This window comes from Mobula birostris, chromosome 6 (genome assembly GCF_030028105.1).
Source record: "Mobula birostris isolate sMobBir1 chromosome 6, sMobBir1.hap1, whole genome shotgun sequence".
NCBI lineage: Eukaryota > Metazoa > Chordata > Chondrichthyes > Myliobatiformes > Myliobatidae > Mobula > Mobula birostris.
Window position 1 is genome coordinate 136,237,682 of NC_092375.1, and position 25,152 is coordinate 136,262,833.

The 25,152-nt window shown below is 44.5% G+C and overlaps 1 protein-coding gene across 5 annotated transcripts in view; it reads right to left on the minus strand.

Moving 5' to 3' along the window:
• cdk15 (cyclin-dependent kinase 15) overlaps nucleotides 1–25,152 on the minus strand; it is a 49,231-nt gene that overhangs the window by 14,500 nt on the left and 9,579 nt on the right. For all 5 annotated transcript variants that reach the window (XR_011886411.1, XM_072261407.1, XM_072261408.1 and 2 more), the window contains exons 3-12: nucleotides 21,389–21,538; nucleotides 20,584–20,678; nucleotides 18,844–18,923; nucleotides 15,314–15,408; nucleotides 12,167–12,229; nucleotides 10,954–11,077; nucleotides 10,345–10,465; nucleotides 7,149–7,242; nucleotides 5,684–5,747; nucleotides 4,509–4,557 (exon numbers count right to left, since the gene is read on the minus strand). Coding sequence is in view for 4 of the 5 variants with exons in the window: in XM_072261407.1 (XP_072117508.1) it covers nucleotides 4,509–4,557; nucleotides 5,684–5,747; nucleotides 7,149–7,242; nucleotides 10,345–10,465; nucleotides 10,954–11,077; nucleotides 12,167–12,229; nucleotides 15,314–15,408; nucleotides 18,844–18,923; nucleotides 20,584–20,678; nucleotides 21,389–21,538 (935 nt within the window). In the remaining variant the exon portion in view is untranslated. The remainder of the gene's footprint in view (nucleotides 1–4,508; nucleotides 4,558–5,683; nucleotides 5,748–7,148; nucleotides 7,243–10,344; nucleotides 10,466–10,953; nucleotides 11,078–12,166; nucleotides 12,230–15,313; nucleotides 15,409–18,843; nucleotides 18,924–20,583; nucleotides 20,679–21,388; nucleotides 21,539–25,152) is intronic.

Sequence of the window (25,152 nt, forward strand, 5' to 3'; positions counted from 1 at the left end):
GCAGAGAAGTGATCTCAATGAAATGCAAATTCTCACATGGTTTCACAGGGTAGACGCAGGAAACATGTTTCCCTGGGTGAAGAGTCTAAAACACTGTCTCAGGAGAAGGGACTAGGCCAGTTAGAACTGAGGTGAGGAGTGATTTCTTCACACAGGAGGATGGTAAATATGTGGAATTCTCTGGTCATTGAGTTTATTGAAACCAGAGATTGATAGATTTCTGTATATTAAGGGAATTCGGGGATATGGCAGACAGTGAGGGCAGAAGACCAGCAACACTCTTGCTAAGTGGTGGAATGGGTTCAAAGGGCCAGACGGTCCACTCCTGATACTAACTTTGTCCTTCCTCATTCTCCTCTATTCCAAAGAAAACAACTGAATATCCTGTCTATCCTGAGTTAAAATGCTTGTATCATTCAATAATCATCCCCAGATCCAAGTCTAAATCATTATTACCAATAACAAAAAGAAGGGATTGAATATGGAGGCCTCTGGAACCCAAATGGTAACAGCCTTCCAGTCACAAAAAACACCACCAACCAACACCCTTTGTTTTCTGCCACCGAGCCAGTCTTAGATCCAATTTGCCACTTTCCCTAGAAATCCACGGAATTTTACTTTGTTGAAAAGTCTGACATACAAATTGAAATTCATGTAGCCTACATCAAAACCACAGCCTTATCCTTGTCACTTCAAAATGTTGGAGCAAATTAATCAGACAAAATCTTCCCAAAATGGCTAATACCAGGGGGCATAATTTTAAGGTGATTGGAGGAAAGTATGGGCGGGGGGTTGTCGGTGATGAGTTGTTTGTTTTACACAGAGAGTGGTGAGTGCGTGGAACACCCCGCCGGGGTGCAGTAGAGGCAGGCACATTAAGGACATTTAAGAAACTCATAGAAAGATGGAGGAACACACATCAAAGTTGCTGGTGAACGCAGCAGGCCAGGCAGCATCTCCAGGAAGAGGTACAGTCGACGTTTCAGGCCGAGACCCTTCGTCAGGACTAACTGAAGGAAGTTAGTAAGAGATTTGAAAGTGGGAGGGGGAGGGGGAGGGGGAGATCCAAAATGATAGGAGAAGACAGGAGGGGGAGGGATGGAGCCAAGAGCTGGACAGGTGATAGGCAAAGGGGATATGAGAGGATCATGGGACAGGAGGCCCGGGGATAAAGACGGTGGGGGGGGGAGACCCAGAGGATGGGCAAGGGGTATAGTCAGAGGGACAGAGGGAGAAAAAGGAGAGTGAGAGAAAGAATGTGTGTATAAAAATAAATAACAGATGGGGTACGAGGGGGAGGTGGGGCATTAGCTGAAGTTAGAGAAGTCGATGTTCATGCCATCAGGTTGGAGGCTACCCAGACGTAATATAAGGAGTTGTTCCTCCAGCCTGAGTGTGGCTTCATCTTTACAGTAGAGGAGACCGTGGATAGACATGTCAGAATGAGAATGGGAGGTGGAATTAAAATGTGTGGCCACTGAGAGATCCTGCTTTCTCTGGCGGACAGAGCATAGGTGTTCAGCAAAGCGGTCTCCCAGTCTGCGTCGAGTCTCGCCAATAAATAGAAGGCCACATCGGGAGCACCGGACGCAGTATATCACCCCAGCCGACTCACAGGTGAAGTGTCGCCTCACCTGGAAGGGCTGTCTGGGGCGCTGAATGGTGGTAAGGGAGGAAGTGTAAGGGCATGTGTAGCACTTGTTCTGCTTACAAGGATAAGTGCCAGGAGGGAGATCAGTGGGGAGGGATGGGGGGGACGAATGGACAAGGGAGTCGCGTAGGGAGCGATCCCTGCGGAAAGCAGGGTGGGGGAGGGAAAGACGTGCTTAGTGGTGGGATCCCGTTGGAGGTGGTGGAAGTTATGGAGAATAATATGTTGGACCCGGAGGCTGGTGGGGTGGTAGCTGAGGACCAGGGGAACCCTATTCCTAGTGGGGTGGCGGGAGGATGGAGTGAGAGCAGATGTGCGTGAAATGGGGGAGATGCGTTTGAGAGCAGAGTTGATGGTGGAGGAAGGGAAACCCCTTTCTTTAAAAAAGGAGGACATCTCCCTTGTCCTGGAATGAAAAGCCTCATCCTGAGAGCAGATGCGGCGGAGACAGAGGAATTGCGAGAAGGAGATGGCATTTTTGCAAGAGACAGGGTGAGAAGAGGAATAGTCCAGATAGCTGTGAGAGTCAGCAGGCTTACAGTAGACATCAGTGGATGAGCTGTCTCCAGAGACAGAGACAGAAAGATCTAGAAAGGGGAGGGAGGTGTCGGAAATGGACCAGGTAAACTTGAGGGCAGGGTGAAAGTTGGAGGCAAAGTTAATAAAGTCAACCAGCTCAGCACGCGCGTAGGAAGCAGCGCCAATGCAGTCGTTGATGTAGCGAAGGAAAAGTGGGGGACAGATACCAGAATAGGTACGGAACATAGATTGTTCCCCAAAGCCAACAAAAAGACAGGCATAGCTAGGACCCATGCGGGTGCCCATAGCTACACCTTTAGTTTGGAGGAAGTGGGAGGAGCCAAAGGAGAAATTATTAAGAGTAAGAACTAATTCCGCTAGACGGAGCAGAGGGGTGGTAGAGGGGAACTGATTAGGTCTGGAATCCAAAAAGAAGCAGAGAGTTTTGAGACCTTCCTGATGGGGGATGAAAGTATATACAGACTGGGCATCCAAAAATGGAGGGGTGTGTTGGTGGGAAGGGTTTGATTGATGTTAGAGTAGGTTAGAAGGTTGGCACTGTGCTGTACTGTTCTATTCTCTATGTTCCCCCAACAAATCCATACTCACTGTCCTTGATTAATCCATGCACTTCCAAATGAGCGTTTAAACTGTCCCTAAGGATGGATTTCAATGACTTGTTCATGACTGCAGTTAAACTAAATAGCCTGCTATTACCCAGTTTATCACTTTCCCTATTTGTAAACAGTGGCACAATGTCAGCAGTTCTCCAGTCCTCTTATCTATCTAGGGACGATTGAAAAACCATGATCAAAGCCTGGCAAATTTATCTCTTCCTTTTTTTTTAAAACAGCTTTATCTGGGTATGGCAAATTTTCTCAGAGATGGTAAACCTTAAATGCTTCCTTTTCCAACCTCCCTATCCTACTTAATATTGCCCACACTTCCTCCTCAGCTATAACATTATCGTATTCTCCCTGCTTTGTGACGATGGTTGCAAAATATCCCATTACAGCCCAATGGATATGATCCGCCTCTATTTATAGGTTGCCTTTTTTATTGCTACCCTACCAACATCCCTCTAGAATTTCTGCTGTATAAACTTCTCAGCAGCCAACATAAGATTTGCATTTTTCACCTCACTCTGACCCCTATGGTCCTGTGATGTTTAATATAGCCGTCTCACTTGTTGCTTTGAGGGAACAGGTCCATCCCGAGTGTGGATTGAATCCCTTTCTCAAGTGCTCCAAAACAGATTTGTCATTAAGAAGTTGGATCCAATTCACCTTTGCCAAGTCACTTCTTGGCTTTTTAAGACTGGCCTTACCCAAATTTAGGTCCTTTATTCCTGTTTCTTCTGAACACTACAATCACATAGCAAGAATGCTTTTCCACCTGGCAATCTTCATTATCTAAAGTAAATCCAGAATATTGTCCCTCTTTCGTGTTGTATTTGCTATGTACTAGCATAAAACTTCTTCCTTTTGCAAAGTAGGAATTCTATATCCCTTACCTGACTGTATTCTAGTCAACATTCAATGCTTAAAGATCTCATCCTTCTATGTTTGCACACAAGAAATATGTCTATAACTCTGCTCCATCATATCTGCATCTCTAAAGTACATTCTCAGGAGTATTATTGGCCCTTTTTCTCATTCAACCCATTGAATGATCCTTTGAATTAATTATCCCTTCCACACTCTCCCAGGATGGCCTGACAGCTTCCCACCTTTCTTTTAAATGGAGGCCAAGGCAGTCTCCACCCAATGCACAATTCTACATTAATGGAACAAAAGGTATTGATGTCTGAATCATTCCTACACCAAGAACAATGTCCCAAACCTATTTGCCTTTGCTTGCCTCTTCTCTCATGACATCAATGAATCCACCAGCGCTGTCATCATCCCGTTAAGAAAATGCATAAATCAAATTTTTAAAAACACATAGGTTCTGGAAATCTAAGACAATAGAAAATGCTGGAAGGAGGATGAAATGGGAATGGGAAGTAAAATTAAATTAGGTGGCCACTTGGAAATCCCGCCCTTTGTGGCATACAGAATGAAGGTGCTTGATGAAACAGTCCCACAATCTACATCAGGTCTCACTGAAGCAGAGGCGGCTACTCCAGGGGCACCAGATACTGTGGCTGAGCCCAAGCGCAGTTTTCATTTCTCTTTTCTGCTTTAACCCAAGAACAGATAAAACTACAACAGTTTAATGGGTTTAAAATGAGAACTAGGAGAAGTGTGGAGAACCTCAGGAGGCAATAGATCTCTTTACACTGGCTTGGGACTACTCCATCACAACATACTATAAAGTCACATCAAAGAGAACCTACCTTTTCCAAATGTGGCCAAGTTTCTGAAGTGGTTGTGGCAAAAAGTGCTCTGTGTGCAGAGACAAGATGGAAACTTCATCATTACCATAAACTTAACAGGAGGCTATTCACATGTACATAAATCTTCATACCCCTCCTCAGAGAACTCAACACTGAACCTCCTACACACACATCCTTAAACATACCTACATACAGGTCCTTGTTTCCAGCCACAGCCAGTTCTGTACTACGCCATTGTCTCTCCCCCTACCCCAGAGTATTACCAACAGTGCATAATGATCAAACAGAATACATACCCACCCGACAACAAACGCAAACTAACCTTAATAATACCCCAAAGTGACAACAAAAGATCACCCCCAGACAAACGTCAGAACAACTCCCTCAATGGACTTCAACATCATTTGCAAACTGACCCAAATATATCATCTTTAGACTGATCTCAAAACAAATTGCCACAGCTGACATTGATACATCAGCTTTGGACTGACCCCAAAACATCACATACAAACTTACCCTAATGCAGCACACCAGAGTTGACAATCTATCACTACTCAGAACAAATACAATAGATCATGCTCCAAACTGACCTCTTTATAACACGCTTTCTGACCCCATACATCCTCATATAGATCCCTTACATCTTCAGACAGACCAAAATACACCTCACTTATCTGACTCCCAATTCTTCACCTCCCAGACCATCCTCTGTAAAACGTCCTCCAAGAACCATTCCTGATGCATCGCTCTCCAAACTGATCCCTTACTGCCCTCTCAGACTAAAACTAACACATTTCCACCCACTCCCATGTGGTTGACGTCAGTACACTGCATCAGACAGACATTGATGCAACACACCCAGACAGACCCTGAAACATTTACTCACTCCCAGAATGCCTGATACACCCCTGTCCCCTAAACTGAATCCAATCCTAGATTGGTCTCCCATTTGATCCCAAAAGACCATCATCTAGCTGACTTTTACATATCCTCTCCATTACAGCATACTAACGATAGGTCATCATTGACCTGAACCATTCACTCTGACTCTCTCTTTCTCCACACCTGCTTAGTACTTGTTTGTATAACTCCAGAGTGACTCAGTACTCTCTTGTCAACCTTCCCATCCTCCATCCAACCTACCATGAATTGACAGGTGATTTTGGGACATGTACCTGTTCTGTAGTTTGGGAGGGCAGTGACTCCGGGCCAACTCTCCTCTGTAGGAACACCCAAGACCTACAAACAGAGAATCCACAGTCAACACTGGAGCAGAGCATACGGTTGCCTGCTGTCATTTCACACCCATATCAATATGATAAGCCTTAGATCCCACACTACCAGGTTCAGCAACAGTTATTACCCCACAGCCATCAGGCTCCTGAACTAGCATGGATAACTTTATTCACCACTACTCTGAACTGATTCTACAACCTACAGGCTCACTATTATTTTTATTTGCACATTTTGTCCTCTTTTGTACATTGGTGTTTGTAAGTCCTTGTCTGTTTCATGCTAATTTTTCATAAAATTCTATTGTATTTCTTTTATTCCTACAAGAAAATGAATTCAAGTTAGTATATGGCAACATATGTGGTTTGATAATAAATTTACTTAGAAATTTGGACAATCAGGCTGAGATTGGTCAGCTACAGGCTCGGTATCACTTCATTGTGCTCCGTGTATGACAGGCGTTAAGGAAGAGTCTCTGTGACTCTTCCACTCAAAGAGTAAAACAGACCCTTCAGCCCAACTCATCTGTATTTGGCCATATCCCCCAAACCCTTCCTGTCCAAATGTCTTTTAAATATTGTAATTCTACCAACTTCTATGACTTCCTCATATACCCACCACCCCGCGTGAAAACCTTGCTCCTTTAACTATTTCCACTCTCATCTTAACCCTATGCTCTTTTCAGAATTCTCTATCCTGGGAAAAGGACTGTGGCAACCTATCTGATCTATCCCCTCCTGATTTTATGAACTTCTAAAAGGTGACCTCTCAACCTGCTTCACTCCAGGGAAAACAGCTCCAGCCAACCCCGTGTTCCCTAATAAACTCTTCAGTCCTCACAACATTCTTGTGAATCTTTCCTCTAGCTCAGTCACTTCTTCAGTATGGCTAGGCAACCAGAACTGCATGCAATACTACAACTGTGATCTTACCAATGTCTTGTACAGCTGCAACATGACATCCCAACTCTTGTACTTAATGCCCTGTCTATTGAAGACAAGTAGGCCAAATGCATTCTTCAGCCCCTTCTAACTGTATTGCTCATGTAACACTTGTCAGGGCTCTGGTGAGTTTTGGGGAGCGTTGTAGAACAGAGAGACAAGGACTTTCTGGCACCTATACGTCCCTGTGGAGACAGATGGCTGTTTCCTGTGCACATGCAAATCACAGCCAAGTGATACCACTGTGTCCCTGATACCACTGCACCGAAGAACACAGTTTGGTTCAAAAATAAAGTGAACCGCGAGAAAAGAAGACTTTACTAACTCTCTGCTATCCATTGCTGCTACAGGAGCCAGAGGTATTCCATGCAGACAGTCAATTCCAACTCCCCCAAGCTCAGCTAGGTTCAAACTCCCCTTTCAGAGAGAGGTCTTCTCATATAAATATCAAGGCCCATTTACTTACTGCCCAGATTCTCTGGAGCTGCTCCGTGATATCAGACACACCAGGGAAAGCCGGAGAACCTTCTATCATCTCAACGAATATACAGCCAGCACCCCTACAGAGGGCAAGGCAGAATTAGTCTCAGCAATTTTCATCACCAAGTGACAGTAAATATACAGCCAGTCTCAGTCATTCATCTGTGACTGTGACCAGCACACCACAATGCCCAGGATTCACACCTCTTCTCCCACCTAGACTCCAGAAGTAGCTTCCAAGTCCCTGGAGGGGCAGCCACCTCAACATCCTCACCCAACTAAATGTTATCCTCTGACACCTGCCTGGTTCGAGCAATGCTTGAATCATTGTTCTGATTTGCAAATGAGAAGTTACCGCGTGGGCCAAACTTCGGATTGGGGGTGGGAGAGGAGTGTGTCTGTGGGGATGCAGGGAGAAGACAATGAGCAGCCAAGCACCTCTCCAGGTAACAGCTAAAACCACCCTCAAGTGTTAACACTCCTGCCAGGTGACAGGAGGCTGGGAGAGGGCAGAGATTATTGAATTCCCTCACAAAATGAGAAACAAACTAACGGTAAAGCAACAGATTCCACAGGAAGATGGGCTTGGACTGTGAAGATGCTGTTTCCTATCTCAGCCTTCTACCTCATTCAAAGGTCCTCCGGAAGCCCATTGGCTTTGGTGAACACAGAATCACCAGAGCTAAAAGAGTTAAGTAATCGAGACCAGTTTGCACAGGTTGGCTGTGCAATGTTTTCAGTGTAGCAGATTAGAGTCATCCGATTCAGGTGTTTAAGATCATCTAAGGATTTGAAAGAGTAAATGGGGGAAAGGCCCTGGCAGAGTTGACCAGAACAAGTGAGTATTATGTTAAACTGAGAGCTAAACTGGCCAGAGATGAACTTGGGGATCAGCAGTGATCAAACAGAATGACAGAATATACCAGGTGTTCCATAAGCAACTGCTAGTGAGTGGACTTTGGTTCCAAAGGCTCCCAGCCCCTCACTCCATGAGGCACATAGTTTCCAATATGGCTCTAGCCAGATTTTTTAAGACATTTAAAACATCTATCAATCCTCCAAATCGACGAATTTTGGGTGACAGGCTCAGGTCACGAGTGCAGTTTCACTTTAAGAAAATGGAGGCAGGGGAGGCACGTTGGTCTAGAAGCACGACTGAAATGCAGAGGCCTTAGCCTTCCCCCACCCCACACCCCAATCCTGATCATCCTGCTGGCAAATGTACAGTCTCTGGAAAATAAAACTGAAGACCCCGGAGCAAGATTTCTGTACCAAAGGGACATCAGAGACTGCTGTGTACTTTGCTTCACAAAAACATGGCTCACCTGCACTATTGCAGATGCAGCACTGCAGCCCGATGTTCTCTGCAATGACAGGACAGCTCAGTCTTTTAAAAGGCAAAGGAGGTGGAGTATGCTTTATGATTAATTTATCATGGTGCACAGACGCGATTGTTCTGTCTCAGTCCTGCCCACTCGGTCTGTCAAGTGCCATCCATTTTATCTGCTCAGGGAGTTTTCTGCCATGATCCTGGTAGCGATGTACATTCCACCTCAGGCACTGGAGGAGCTGAGCACCATGATCAGCAGTCACAAAACAGCCCACCCTGTAATCTTCCCTATCATTGCAGGGAATTTTAATCAGGCCAGCTCAAAGAAGTAGCTGAACAATTGCCACCAACATATCACCTGTGCAACCAGAGCAGCCAACACATTTGACCACTGTAGTACCACCATCAGGAAAGCTTACCGCACCACCCCACGCCTGCACTTTGGAAAGTCTGATCACTTGGCTGTACCTCTGCTCCCAGCGTATGGACAGAGACTGAAGACCGCAACAACAGTGGTGAGCATCAGGAAGGTACGGTCATGGGAGACAGATGAGCACTTACGGGACTGCATTGTCGGCGGACAGGACAATTTTTAGGGATTCATCTTCACAGCTGTATGAATACACTCCAGTTATCACCGACTTCGTCAAGACTTGTATGGATGAGTATTTGCCTTTGAGAACTTACCGGACATTCTCAAATAAAAAAGCTGTGGAAGAACCAGGGGATTCATAGTCTGCGGAGGGCTAGATCTGTGTCAATCAAGACCAGTGATCCAGAACTATACAAGAAGTCCAAGTATGACCTACATAAGGCTATTAAGAGTGAAAAAACGATTCTGAGATAACTTAAGAGACAGAATCAGATACATATCAGCTCTCCAGGGTATGCAGGCCATTCCTCCCTATAAGGCAAAACCTAACATCATGAATGGCTGTGATGTTTGATTCCCAGATGAGCTCAAGGCCTTTTATGCACGCTTTGAAAGGGAGAATAAAACTACACCTGTGCAAATCCCTGCAGCAACTGGTGACTCTGTGATCTGAGCAGCTTTCATGAGGGTGAACCCTCACAAGGCTTTAGGCCCTGATGGTGTAGCTAGTAAGGCTCTGAAAACCTTTGCCAACTGACTGGCTGGAGAGTTCAAGGACAGTTTCAGTCTCTCACTGCTGCACTTGGAGGTTCTCTCCTGCTTTAATGGGACGACAGTCTTACAGGCTCAGGTAGAGCAGGCTGAGCTGCCTCAACATTATAGCCCAGTTGTGCTCACATCTACTGTGATGAAGTGCTTTGAGAGGTTGGTCACGGCCAGAATCAACTCCTGCCTAAGCAAGGACCTGGACCTGCTGCAATTTGCTCATCACCACAGTGGGTCTACAGCGGATCCAGTCTCACAGGTTCTCCACTTCGCCCTGGCTCACCTGGACATCAGTGACACCTACGTCAGTTTGCTGTTCATTGATTACACTCAATGTTCTACACCATCGTACCCTTGGTACTAACAAACATGCTCTATAACCTGAGCCTCTGTACCTCCCTCTACAACTAGATCCTTGACTTGCAGTCGGGAGATCACAGTCTGTGCAGATCAGAAATAACATCTCCTCCTGCTGACAGTCAACACTCGTACACCTCAAGGATGTGTGTGGGTGTGTGTGTGTGTATATATATATATATATATATACACACACACATACTGTTCATATATATTCTTATTGTAATTTATTATTTTTATTATATATTGAAATGTGCTGCTGCTGCAAAACGACATATTCCACGATATATGCCAGTGATATTAAACCAAATTCTGAATCTGGGCTTTTGCCCCAGAATGGAAATTCTATATTCTCACCATACATCCAGGCCAGTAGAATAATCTGTAGCCCCTAGAAGAACATCTGGAGGCCGATACCACAGGGTCACCACCTGTGATGAGTACGTCTGGCTGGGCACAGACTTCGCTCTTGCCAATCCTGTGATCAAAATAAAGAACAACAGGTTGATGTGAAATTTGGCCAGCACTGACACCTACAACAAAGAGATGTTGGAGTCCCAAGCCAAATTTCTCTTGTGTTGAAACTGAACCCACATCCAGCATTTTTACCAGCAACCCATTTCACACTCTCACCACAAGTTCTTCATGTTCTCCTTTAACATTTTACCTTTCACCCTTAATCCAGGACTCCTCGTTCTAGTCTCACCCAACCTCAGTGGAAAAAGCCTGCTTACATTTACCCATCTATACTCCCCATACTTTGTATTCCTCTATCAAACCTCCCCTCAGTGTTTTACACTCTAGGGAATGAAATCCTAACATACTCAATCTTTTCCAATAACTCAAATCCCAGCAACATCCTGTAAATTTTCTCTCTACTCTTTCATTCTTACTGATATCAACTCTGAACAAAAGCCTGTTCTCCAGCACATTAATTTGCTACCACCAAGGATAGGTCTTACTGACCAAAATCCGCAAGCTTGAGTTCTCCCACACAGCTGATGAGCAGGTTCTGTGGCTTGAGGTCACGATGCAGAACGTGGCAGCGATGGATGTACGCCAGGCCGCGCAGCAGCTGGAAGAGAAAGAGCTGGAAGAGAAGAAGAGCTGCCTTAAACTCAGGAAGCTGTGCACTACCAGAGCTACTCACACCCAGGGCTCGCATTGGCCTGCAGAGCGGCCAAGAAAATGGAGCAACAGACACATCTGGGCAGAGTAGATCGTCAGTGACAAGAACAGGCTTTATAAAGTAAGTTGCCTCTTAGTGCTCTGGTTTTCTCCCACATCCCAAAGATGTACAGGTTAATTGGCTGCTGTAAACCTGGTTGCTTGGTATCCATCTGTCTCGAAGGACAATGGGTGATGATGATCATCACAAGCCTGGGCAGAAGGTATGGAGACCCTGAGATGCCAGGTCAAGATCCCCCTCTTGGCCTCACTAGTGTAGTCCAAAGAAAAGCTCATGAAGCAATACATTTGGCACCAGCTTCACTGCAGGAGCTGATGGAAGGATGTACAATTATGTCCAGCTGCCTAAGAGGCTCCACTCCAGATTTGCTGTCTGGGTTTACTCTGTCGCCTTAGCTCTCCCGAGGCTGTCCACAAGGCGGTGGGGTTTTTCGGTGGGGCCTGCTTCTATCCCGTATGACTCTATGACGCCTTCCAATGAGCGATGATGCATCTGAGTACTTCAGGAGGAAGTTAGCATCTCATCATATTGGACTGGGAAGGGACCACACATAGCCAGACAGGCCTAGGTTTTCCTTCCCGAAGCAAATATGCAAACTGTCAGGCAATTACAACAGTAACTTAAAGCACAAAGGTATTCCAGGAGGTAAATGATGTGTTGATCTTCAATCTCAGAGACTATGGAAGGAGAAGGCGATTGCTCTGAAAAACGACAAACACTTGCCTTTGTGGCGTGTGCATTCATCTTAGGGTATTGTGTCTCAGGAAGGATAAACCAGCTGGGGGGGTGGGGGCAGTTCAGGGACAACAGGACAGTGAGGGGAAACCAGAAACACACAGAATTAGCAAGTGAGCAGCATGAATGGAGGAACAGAGTGTGATCAGCACCAAACAGTTCCAGCTGCTGCCAAACATCAGCAGGTCCCAACAGAGTTGGAATTATTAACAACAGGAGTAAAACAGAGGCCTGGGATTCCTAAACCCTTCTTACCTTAACATTGTGTGTGTGTAGCCCTCCTGGATGCTGAGTCATGTACTGGGCAAGGTCTGTTTGCTGAAGGGAACAAGACATGGTATATTGGAACCAATGAGAAAACAGGTCTCTTGGTTAGAATATCATTGCACAACAACTGCCTCTGATTCCAAACATTACCCAGCAAAGCCTTAATCATGCTGCTAAACACTGCTGACATGTTTTGAATAGGTTCCACAAATATGCTTCGCTGGTGTTCAATTGCTTAGCAACTTTCCAATAGTTTCCCCAATTGTAGGCGAAATTAACTTTAGTATTTTCTCCTCATGTCACCTTGCCTATGTATATAATTTGTCAGCCTCCGTGAAACGATTTTGCAAATTCTGCCAATGATATTAAGCTGCCAACTCCAACTCTTCATTTCAATAACCTGCCCACTCAATGCCAACACATTATTTGACTCCACATTTGCCTTTAATGTCCCACTTGCCCTGTCATCAAAACACTTTCCGGCGCACAATATCCTGCTCCCATCTCACCCAAAGGGTTGGGTTGATTGCTGTAAGATAACTTTGATACAGTTCCCACTTGATTCCGATTCAGATATCAAGTTTAGATTTCAGAAGGACATCTATGGTAGTCGGACTATCCCAGGTCAGTGCATGCTATGCGAGCAGGAGGTACAAGGAGCTACAAGGGCCGGTCAGTCAGTGCACTCAGAGTTCGAGCTGCAGAATCTCGTCACTGGTTACTACTGAAGATCGTGGATCAGAAGTCAGTTAGTCGTAGACCAACGGTGAGGCCTAACCTGGAGTTGGAGGCCTGTCTGTGTGTTTTGATGGGGGGGGGGGGGAGAAAGAGAGGAAGAGGATTTGTTTTACTGTTGTTGTTTTGTTGTTGGTTGTGCTCTATGTTGTTCTGCCGAGCATTGTGGGCATGCTATGTTGGTGCTGGAATGTGTGGTGACACTTGTGGGCTGCCCCCAGCACATTCTCAGGCGTAGGTGTGATGCTTGTTGACATTAATTATGCATTTCTCCATATGTGTTGATGTTTATGTGATAAATAAAAGTAAATCTAAACCTGAAATGTGAAATCCATTCGTCGATACTGACTCAGCTGCTGGTTCCATTTCCTCTGGGTTCAGTCAAATTCCTCCCTGCCTCAACCATCCCACTACCTCAGTCTTCACCTTGGGTGTCACCTGCATGGGGTCTGCACATTCTTTGTGTGTGTGTGTGTGTGTGAAAGGGAGAATGTGTGAGAGATTGAGTGTGTATGTGAGTGTGAGAGAGAGTGTGTGTGTGTTAGTATGTGTGTGAGAGTATGAGTGTGTGTGTGTGAGAGAGAGAGTGTGTGAGTGTGTGTGTGTGTGAGACAGAGAGTGTGAGTGTATGTGAGTGAGAATGCATGTGTGTGTCTGTGTGTGTGTGTGTGTGAGAGAGAGAAAGGGAGAGTGTGTGAGAGAGTATGAGTGTGTATGTGAGTGTGAGAGAGAGTGTGTGTGTGTGAGTGTTAGTGTGTGTGAGAGAGTGTCAGTGTGTGAAAGAGAGAGTGTGTGAGAGAGTATGAGTTTGTGTGTGTGTGTGTGAGAAAAGGAGAGTATGAGTGTGTATGTGAGTGTGAGAGAGTGTGTGTGTGTGAGAGAGAGTGTCAGTGAGTGAGTGTGTGTGTGAAAGAGAGTGTGTGAGAGAGTATGAGTGTGTGTGTGTGTGTGTGGTGAATGTGTGAGAGTTTGTGTGTGTGTGTGTGTGTGTGTGTGTGTGTGTGTGTACACGCCTGCCAGCAGCTCCAGTTCCGTCCCACATCCTAAAGATGCCTAGAAACATTGATTGACCCCTGTAAATGACTCTATGCAGTAAGTGGTTAAACAATAACACGGGAGCTGAAAAGCAAAGGAGAGGATAAGCTACAGGGAAATAAGGAGAGGCAGAGTGGGACAGATGGACCGCTCTTCCGGGAGCTGGCACGGACTGATAGGCCAAATAGCCCCCTTCTGTGCTGAGACAGAGAGGCAGAGAGGGAGGGGGGAGGCAGACAGAGGGACGGGGGGGGAGAGAAAGGGAGGGAGGGGAAGGGAGTGGGAGGGGGAGAGAAGGGGAAGAGAGTGGGGGGGCAGGTGACACAAGGGTTGGGAAATTGTATGTGATAAGGATTCATGCAAAGCAACAAAACCACTGTGACACAAAGTTCCAGAAAACTCCTTTACGTGATAAATCTCTTTCACTTTCTCCAAGGTGATTTGCAACATCTGCAGGCAACACTCTTCTCCAAAACCCAGTACTACCATTGAATGGCTCCAGTGATTTGGGTCCAACCCAGGACTGACTGTGTGGTGTTTGCACATTCTCCCTGTGACAGTGGGGTTCTCCCCTGTGTATTCTGCTTTCCTCCCAGACTTACCTCCAGTGTAGACAGGGGAAGGAAGCAGTAGGAAACTGATGAACATACCAGAGAGAAAATGGGTTACAGAGAAATGAGGGGGAATACAGACAGCAATAGTCCGCAATCTGTGCACCATGTCAAACCTAATGTTAATTCTAGTTGATGTACAGATTACCCACTAAATGAATTTTTGCCAGCCCTGTCTTGCATGTGTTGAACTCAAAACTCATTATGTTCTCCTCAAGAACTCTTGAATACTTTCATCTTGACCTCTTTGGCACTATGGTATCTAGTGCCCCTGTTTCTCAGAATATTCAGGAGTATAGAGTATTCAGGAATTCCACCCCTTAAGCTACCTGCCTCTCCACCTTCAGGGCAACACTCCTCCAAGCCTAGCTTTTCTCCCAAGTCCTTGGCCACTAGCCCCAATTTCTCTTTATCGGACTTGATGTCCAACTTATCTGTTCACAGTTCTCAGAAAACACTGGCAACGGATTTCTACATGGAAGGTGTTATATAAAATAAAATTGCTGTTAGCTGACAACATTACAGTTGGGAAGTCCCTCATCTCCCTCTATTGCTCTTCAAACAGCTGGCTTTGAAATATAAAGCTTGCTGCTAATTATCCATTAGAGGTTCAATTATTCCTCTCAACTTGCTGGCATGGACCCATTTTCACCAGTGGTTCTGAATATAGAGCCTTAGCATTTAACTTCCACTCAATGGCTGCATTTGACTACATACACAATTCACTCTTACGCTTCTGTTTGGATTTACTCACCACGTATTCAAAGACGAAGGTCAGGTTCTCCTGTGTGTGGATAATGTCATGCAGGAGCACAATATTGCTGTGTTTCAAGCCCTTCAGAAGGGATGCTGGAAACAAGAGAGAAGTGTCCTTGGATCAGGTTTTTACAGGAAGAGGTGCAATTTAGGGCAAACAGAGCATTCTGTTTCCACCCAACTCTCTTAGTGACAACCACCTCACTGTAATGACTTTTTAATTCATTTATTGACTTACTTTCTCACTAGACCAATTTAGCACAGATACATCATCACTGCATAACCTCCACTGGAGTGACATACATCACTCTAGTCACAATATGGAGCGTAGCGGTTAGTGCGATTGCTTTGCAGCGTCAGTGATCACTGTTCAGGGTTAAATTCCTACCGCTGTCCGTAAGATGTTTGTACTTTCTCCCCCTGACTGTGTGGATTTCCACCAGGTGGCTCCGGTTTCCTCCCAACAACACAAAGACGCACAGGTTGAGCTTAGTGAGTCGTGGGCATGCTACGTTGGCACCAGAAACATAGTGGCACCTGTGGGCGGCTCCCCCCAGCACATTGCAATGATATAAATGATGCAGTTCACTGTATGTTTCGATGTGCATGCGACAATTAAAGCTCACCTAATTGTAAAACACACTCACGAGCTGTATCGTGAGGCCAATGTGGGATTGGCAGTCTCCTCCACAGATGGGACAAGAGCTGTCTGATTAGAGGAGAAGGGGTGAGGTGCAGGTGTTGAATGCCTTTTCCACTTATACAGCATTGACGTGCACTTCCACTGTACGGCCTTGAATTTCTCAATACCATCCCAAATGCTCCTTCTCCACTTTGAACAGTCACGGGCCACAGACCTGCAGGAATCATTGGCAATACTACATTTCTTCAAGGTGGCTTTGTGCACATCCCTGAATAATTATCTCTGTCTGCCCTGCTAATCACATCCCAGGACAGAGCTCAATATCTATTGAGGGGTTGGAGTGTGGTAAGCAAGGCACCAGAGACTAAAGATGCTGGAATCCAGAGCAGAGCACCTGTAGAAGGAAATCAACAACTGACATTTCATGTTGAGACCATTCATCTGGAATAAAGGAGTAGAGGAGCTTAAGTAGGTGAGGGTCCTTATACTGGTTTTCTCCCCTTTACTCCACCTGTCCAGATTTCAACCCAAAACATCTACTGTCCATTTCCCCCACAGATGCATGCAAATATCATGGTCTGCACAAAACAACCAGATGAGTGTAACTCAGGCCTTGTTGCTGGGAATATTAGCTTGGGAGAGGGCACTGATGTTTTGCCTACAAGTGAATACTGTAACTGAATTTGGAGCACATTGTATAATTAGTGCAGGTGGAAATTTTGCAGTGTTTGATGGTAGTCGAGGTCTTAAAAGCATATGGGAGATTCATCATCATGATCATGTACCGTGTCGAATGATGTAGGTGATCATGCACTGATTGTCTTGGCAAATTTTTCTACACCCAAGTGGTTTGCCATTACCTGCTTCTGGGCAGTGTCTTTACAATACAGGTGTCCCCAGCCATTATCAATACTCTTTAGAGATTGTCTGCCTGGCATCAGTGGTCGCATAACCGGGATTTGTGATATGCACCAGCTGCTCGTTTGACTATCAACCACCTGATCCCATGGCCTTACATGACCCTAAGCAGGTGCTATATCTCGCCCAAGGGCAACCTGCAGGCTACGGAGGGAAGGAGCGTCTTACACCTCCTTTGGTAAAGATGTATCTCCATCCTGCCACTCGAATATGGGAGATTAGGAACTGCATGATAGACCACACGTTTGATGCCAAAGTTTGTCTTGACTGCAAACACTATTTTTCTCAAATAACCAAAGGCCGCACCGAAACATTGAAGGTGATGATGAATCCCATTAATGACATCAGTATTTGTGGAGAGGAGCTTCTCAGTCACAGAGAATGGTTTATATCTGCCAGGACCTTGCTTAACATTTACAGGGGCAGATTAATAGAAGACATTTAACTTGCAGATGTTCAGTGCAAAGACAATCACTTCAGTAAACAAGTCAGTGGTGGCCTGAAGTTTGTTCACCAAGTGTGTGCAAACACAAGAGCCATTGTAGCTCACCTACTGAGATTTAGGTCACCTTAGTCCTACAGAGTCATTGCCCTAGATTGAAAAGTTACTTCATCGTACTGAGAATTAGCTCCACTTTCGCAGATAATTTGTTGGAGGCAAGATGCAACACTGAGACAAGAAAGGTCGGGGAAAATGTCTGGATGAAGTTTTAGCTTTATTTGAAGGTTGGTCTTCATTGAGATGGGCTCTATTGTAGACTCATTGATTATGTATCATAGCTCTTAGACCATCATGGACCAAATGCAGACTGTAAACAAACTTCTATGAACAGTCAAGTATGAGGAGATTGGCCCATAGTACCCCCTGACTAATGAGATCAAAGACTTTTATGAGGCTGAAAAAGGCCACATATTGAGGCCGATGCTATTCCCTATACTTCTCTTTTGTTTCAAAAAAAATAAACCCGTCATACAGTGAAAGTCATGTCTATTGTGCCTCTGATGGCAGAATCCCCACCTGGCCACCAACCAGCTCAGAAGAAATTAAACCCAGAATGGAAGGAAGTTATGTGCAATTTCAAGGACCCTCAGTTGAAGTTAATTCTGCTCATTCCTTCAATGGAGTGATTTATCCCTTGATTGGAGTGATTTATTCCTTCACTGGAGTGATTTATGGTATACGACATACCTTCAAGTTCATTTTATTTATTGATTGATTGAATGATACTTATAGTAATTTTTTATGTCTTGCACATACCACTACTGCAAAACAAAAATTTCATGACCTCTGTCAACGACAATAAACCTGATTCTGATATAATCCCCTTCTGAAAAGAGTCAATGACACAGGAGACACAATAAACTGCAGATGCAGGGTTTCAATGTGAAATACAGACAATTTCTTTCCTCCCACCAGCTGAGTTCCTCTGGCAGCGAGTTGTTTGTCTTTGTTGGTCTTCCCCCTCTTGCTGTGAAAGGGTGGACACCTCTCTGTCTCTTTATTGGGGGAGGGGGGGAGAGAGAGCCTGTGGTACGTGCTGAACCGTCAGGTGAATGATTAGTTTTCGTTGATCTGCAGATCATGGTCTCTCTCAGGGGCTTTGCTATTGCTTGCTTGATGGGTGGTGGGTGCTGATGCTTTTGTATGTTGAGGTAAATGGTGAGGGGGAGGGTCGATGCTTTGCTGCTGCCACTTGGGCGTGGGAGACGGTAGTGGGGGGTGTCTTTGGGGTTTTTACTCATTCTTTGGGGCACTCTTCTGTTTTCGTGGATGTCTGTGAAGAATTTCAGGCTGTATATTGCATACATTCTCTGATATTAAATGGAACTCTTGAACTATTGAGCAGACTGTACTTAATAATACTTGCTTACTCCATCAGAATGACAACTTTTAGCACTGTCAGTCCATTTGGATTCCTCAGCTGGAATTATTTACAGATTTAGTAACCATCATACACAGTACCTACCCTCACGGATTGCAGTGAAAGGAACTCCTTCTTCTTCCTGCATCTTAATCACCTTCAAGGCTACAAGATTGCCATTTATCCTGTGTAGAGGAAGAAGATCATTAACACTGTTTATTTATTGTCATGTAGAGATATCCAATTAATATTAACCATTAATTGTTGATTATTATTTTCATTTTGCCCAAATCAAAATCATTGATCTCTAATGAGAAAGGCTTCAAGCACATCACTGACCTCTGGTACATTCAGCAGAGATAGCCAATAAATCTGGTGGCACTTAGAGACAAATATTCACCTGCACTTTGGGGGGAAAAAAAATCAAGATTTTCAAACACCTTCTTTAACCTGCTAAACAGATAGCCGAGAACTTAAGATTTAATGTTCCAGTTAAACAAATAAGGTAATTGTTAGTGTCACCTCGGAAGACCACAGGTTGGCAAACTGAATTCATCAATACACAATTTGACATTTCAGATTGCAATCCATTCAAAGTTCAGAACTAATAATATTTATCATCCTTGCATTTCATTATCATTATACTTTATCTTGAGGCATCATAATATTGTTCCATTAATTGAAACAACAGAATGTTTAAAAATGTAGTCTTGGATATTTTATATCTATCTCAAAAATATCAGATGGCATCTAAAGGTGATGGCCTCTTAAATTCCTTCCTAAGAGATCCAGATTCTAGCTACAGGAATTCTAATGACCTAGATATTATGATGCCCTTTAAATCCATTGACACTGATGTCTGACAGATTTAAAGTCATTGTCAACAGGGATGACTAGGAGAAAAACAGAAATTAGTTAACTGGAACAAAATTAGTGAAATACATGGGTTCATCGCATATTAGGAACACAGATAAGTTAAGATTTAAAGAGAATATAGTGGGTGTAGTTTTTATGGCCTTTCTAGAAGGATGTAATAAGAAAAGGTGCAAGAGGCTCTTCAGATTTCAAAGTTTGGGACTAGGGAATCGGATATATAGCAACAGGGACTGAGAATTGGTTGTCAAGAAACAGAATTAAAATCAGTAGGAGAGGCGAGTTAACATTGGACAAGCAACGACAACTGAATGTATCTGAAATCAGTAATGGGCTTGAAGCTGCTTGCAACAGAGATGAATGGTTTGGATTTTAGCATAAAGAAAATAATTGGTCTTGGCCTGAAGCATAGAGATTTTATTCCCCTCCATAGATACTGCCTGACCCACTGAGTTCCTCCAGCAGTTAGCAGGTGTTGCTCAAAATTTCCAGCATCCGCAGAATCTTTTGTGTTTAAAAATTAATTGAGAACTTGATACCACATAGATGACTTGCGATCAAGGGCAGCTTAGTGGAACGGATGGCTAGGAAGCATACCCAGTGTGATGAAGAGTGGCAAGATTTGCTCAGGAAAATGTGGATGAAGAGACAATGAAGTTTGTGAATAATAAGAGACCAGGATGTGCCATGTACAGAAGAACTGAGATACTGAAACTGTTTCTACAAGCCAAAAAAATACAAGAGATATAGTGGGGAGGGGCAGACTTTTGAGATCTGAGAGCTAGAGAAAGGGTGTCCTCTGACTGTCCTGATTCCTTAACCCATACGCCCTCTTCCTCAAGTTTCCTACCCTTTACTACTCCTGCTTCAGTGGAATGCAGGCTGTTGATTTTGACAAACACCACTTAGGATATCTGATTAGCCCACCGCTGTGTTAGTTCTTACTGTTGAATCAAAACCCTGAGCACAAACCTGCTGATCCCCTTGTACACCGTGGAATAGGACCCTTCCCCGAGTTTCTCTAGGTTTAGGTAGGATGCTGCCGTCCCGAATCGTAGGCCAGTTTGCTGGAAGAAAGAAACTGAGATCACAATTTCCTATAAAGGAAGACTTGTAATTTTATACCACCTTTTGTGGCTTCAAGGTAATCCTAATTACTTCACAGCCAATGAAGCTCTCTTGAAGAGCAGTCACTGAAGGAGAGGATGAAGCCAATCTACACAATGCAAGATCCTATGACAAGCTATTGACTTGATGGTTTGGTTGAGAGGTGGTCAGGGAGGAATCCACTGCTCTTCCAGAAGGGTAAGCTGGGCTTCGACTTAACATCCCACCCAAAACCTTTGACAGTGCAGAGATCCCTCAGTGCTGCACTGGAGCGCAGCCAGGATTACACACTCAAGTCTCTGGAGTAGGACTTGAGCCCACAACCTTCTGATTCAGAGACAAGATTGCAACCCACTGAGCCATGGCTGTCACTGCTAACACTAAGGGAGCTGCAGAGGATGCTTAAATAAGATAAGATGGAAAGAGGGCAGAGTGGGGCAGGTAGGGTTGAGAGCCTACTGGATACCCCTTTTGTTTATGGGGGAAGAGGGATTATGCTTCAGGTTGGCAAAGGAGTGCTGCCTACAGGCTGACATACTGTTTGGAGGAGGGTCAGTTGGGAGAGTAGGGAAGGGGCTGTTCCACGGAGTGGAGGGACTGCGTCACTGTGGGTGAAGGACTGTCAAAGGGTTTGGTCTGTCGAACAGAGGTTAGTGTTGATGCAGTGTACCCATTGGTGACCCTGTGTGTAGTTCTTGCACCCTATCGGAATGCTGTTGCTGCGGTTCCTGTGCCCAGTGGGTTTCCGGGCCTGTAGCGTGTGGTACAGGCGGGGCTCGCAGACAAACGGACTTCTTGGCGACTCAGCAACCTCAGTCAGCTGCAAAAAGAGAAAACAGCATTAGTATTGAGACATTGCTGAGGTGCACGCTGAATAAACACCATCCCTGAATTAAAGCATGAATCTATAGGCCCAAACAGTCTGCTGACCTGTGCCCTGGCCATTTCCAATATCACATCATCTCTGGTGACCATTACAGCTTTCTTGCCTGTACAGTTTGGCTTAGGTGGTAGCAACATGCCTCCGATTCAGAAAGTTGTGGATTCAGTGCACATTCCAGGCGCAGATATGGACGAGAATATCCCCGGACCCAGAGCGTAAAAAGGTCCTGTTATTAAGGACACTGGCATCCTAATTGCCAAGTGTGGATGGGACCTAGTATTCAGGATAGGTGATATCCACTTCCAGTGTCAGCAGGACCTACACAGATCATGGTGGACTGTCCCAGTTCCCTTAGACTGTGGAGCATATGTAAATAATTACGGCATCATTTTTAATGTAACTGATTGTGTCTGTTGTTACTGTCCAAGGAGAAATCTTGTGTAAACGAGTCAGACCTTTTAAGAGCTCTTTGTGTTTCTGTTACTCTGCACATAACTGTACTAAGACCGCACAAGTTACACATACTGTACGGCGATGAGAAAGATGAAAGATTTAAAGTAGTAGTGTGGAAAACATTGCTTTAGCCAGGTGGGTAATCTTGACAATTTCAGCTTGGTGACAGATGCAATCATACTCCAATCTGGGGAATACAATAATTGTGTTTGGGATTATCAAGTTAAACCTTGCAATGCTGAAGTGGTTCTAGTGCAAGGTGGTAGTGCAGACACAATCAGGCTTGCCTGTAGTTCCAAGTTCAAAGTAAATTTAGTATCAAAGTACATATACGTTACTATATACAACCCTGAAATTCATTTTCTTGCAGGCATTCACAGTAAATAGAAGCACAATCAAATCATTGAAAGACCACACCCGACAGGACAGACAAACAACCAATGTGCAAATGACAAGAAACTATGCAAATACAAAAAGAAAGAGAGAAATAAACAATAATAATAAAAAATAAGCAATAAATATTGAGAACACCAGATGAAGAATCCTTGAAGGTGATTCCATAGGTTGTGGGAACAGCTCAGTGATGGAGTGAGTGATAATAACTGTTCCTGAACCTTGTGGTGTGGGTTCTGAGGCTCCTGTACCTTTGTCCTTATGACAGCAGCGAGAGGAGAGCATGGCCTGCACAGTGGTGCCCTTGATGATGGATGCTGCTTTCCTGTGACAGCGCTCCTTGGACGTGTGCTCAATGATGAGGAGGCCTCTACCCATAGTGGACTGGGCTGTATCCTCTACTTTTTGTAGGCATTTCCATTCAACGGCATTGGTGTTTCCATACCAGGCCGTGATGCAATCAGTCACTATACACTCCACCACACATCTATAGAAGTTTGCAAACGTTTAGATGACATGTTGAACCTTAGCAAACATTTGAGAAAGTAAAGGCACTGCCATGCTTTCTTTGTAATGGCACTTTCGTGCTGGGCCCAGGACAGGTCCTCCAAGATGATAATACCAAGGAATTTAAAGATACTGACCCTCTGATCCCCTGATGAGGACTGGCTCATCAGCTTCCTCCTCTTGAAGCCAATAATCATCTCCCTGGTCTTGCTGACATTGAGTGAGAGGTTGTTGAATTGGCACCACTCAGCCAGATTTTCAATCTCCCTCCTGTATGCTGATTCGTCACCACCTTTGATTCGGCCAACAACAGTGGTGTCATCATCAACCTCAAATACAGCATTGGAGCTGTACAGCCACACAGGCATAAGTATAAAGCAGTAGAGCAGGGGGCTAAGCACACAGCCTTGTGTGCACCTGTGCGGATGGAGATTGCAGAGATGCTGACTCAGTTGCACAAGGAGGTATTGAGGCTAAGGTCTTGCAGTTTATTTATTTGTTTTGAGGGGATGATAGTATTGAATACTGAGTTGTAGTCAATGGAGAGCATCCTGATGTATGTCTCTTTGCTGTCCAGATGCTTCATGCTTAAATGAAGAGCCAATGAAATGGTATCTGCTGCTGGCCTGTTGTGCCAGTAGGCAAATTGGGGCAGATCCAACTCATTTCTCAGGCAAGGGTTGATATGTTTCATCACCAACTTCTCAAACCACTTCATTACTGTGGATGTAAGTGCTACTGGATGATAATCATTGAGACAGATTACCATGTTCTTCTTAAGCACCGGTACAATTGAAGCCTGCTTAGAGCAGATGGGTACCTCAGACTGCTGAAGTCAGAGTTAAAGATATCAGTGAACACCCCAGCCAGCTGATCAGCACAGGGAGCTTGAACTCTCTCAGAGCCCTTTCATTCTTCTGTAAGATGGATAGAAATATTTTTCAGGGCAAAGAATATAATTAAAATTGTAGGTAAAAGTATTGTGTTACCTTCTCAAAATGAAACCACACAAGGACACAAGATAAAAACATCTATAGTATAGTGTTGAGGCCTCCCCATATCACATGACCTGAAAGACATTCCATTTGATAAGTTTGTGGGGATATTGCATAAATTACTTCAATGAAGCACGCTCGGAGATTGCAAACTTTAACAATTTTGGAACCTGAAGTCAAAGATCAGCATTGAGCGGTGTTAAAAGAATTTGGCATTTTTCTGAGACAAGCACTACAGGACAAGTTTGTGTACAGTTTCATAGACAAATAATTTTAATCTAAGTTAATGAAGACACAATATTTGATAAATGGGAAAATGGGACTAATAGGGGGCTTTGAGGGTTTACAAAGAGTGGATGGGCTAGAATCATCTTCTGAGTGTGAAGAAATGTTAATGAATGTATGAATACTTGCATAAAACAGTCACATTGTTGGATACAGCTTGTAAAAATCTCAAAGAATTTAATTCACACATAATTTCAGTGCTAGTGAGCTACATGCATATAGGGCAATAACAATAGCGGGAGCTCCAACACGAAACCTGTGTCATATGAGGTGAAATAATATTTTTAATTAATTTGCAAAACAGCTGATCAAATCTGGATTGGTGTGCTGAAACTTTAGCAAAAAACGTGCCAAAGTTGGACCTTTCTTTGCACAACTGTAAAAATTAAGCACAGGTAAAGAAAGCCAACCCAATTTAACAGTCAAGAATTGTATACATAAAGCAAGCAGCCTCCTCGTGTGAAATTGTCACCCAAATCTGATTGATTGTGGACTTCATGAAGGGGAAGTCGGGTGAACACACACCAGTTCTCATTGAAGGTCAGTGGTGAAAAGGGTAAACCACTTCAAGTTCCTGGGTGTCGAAATTTCTGAGGATCTGTCCTGGGCCCAACACACTGATGCAATCACAAAGCAGGCATCTCAGCAGCTCTATTTCATTCGTATCTTGAGATCTGGTATGTCACCAAAGACTCTTGCAAATTTCCATAGATGTATGGTGGAGAAAATTGGGACTGGTTTCATCATGGCCTGGTGTGGAGCTTCCAAAGCACAGGACTGCAAAGGGTTGTAGACTCAGTCAATTCCATCGTGGACCCCACCCTCACCCCCTTTTGAAGACATTTCTGTGCAGCAGTGACGCCAAGAAGATGGCAAACATCATTAGGGGACTTCTCCATCCAGAATACACTCTTTTCT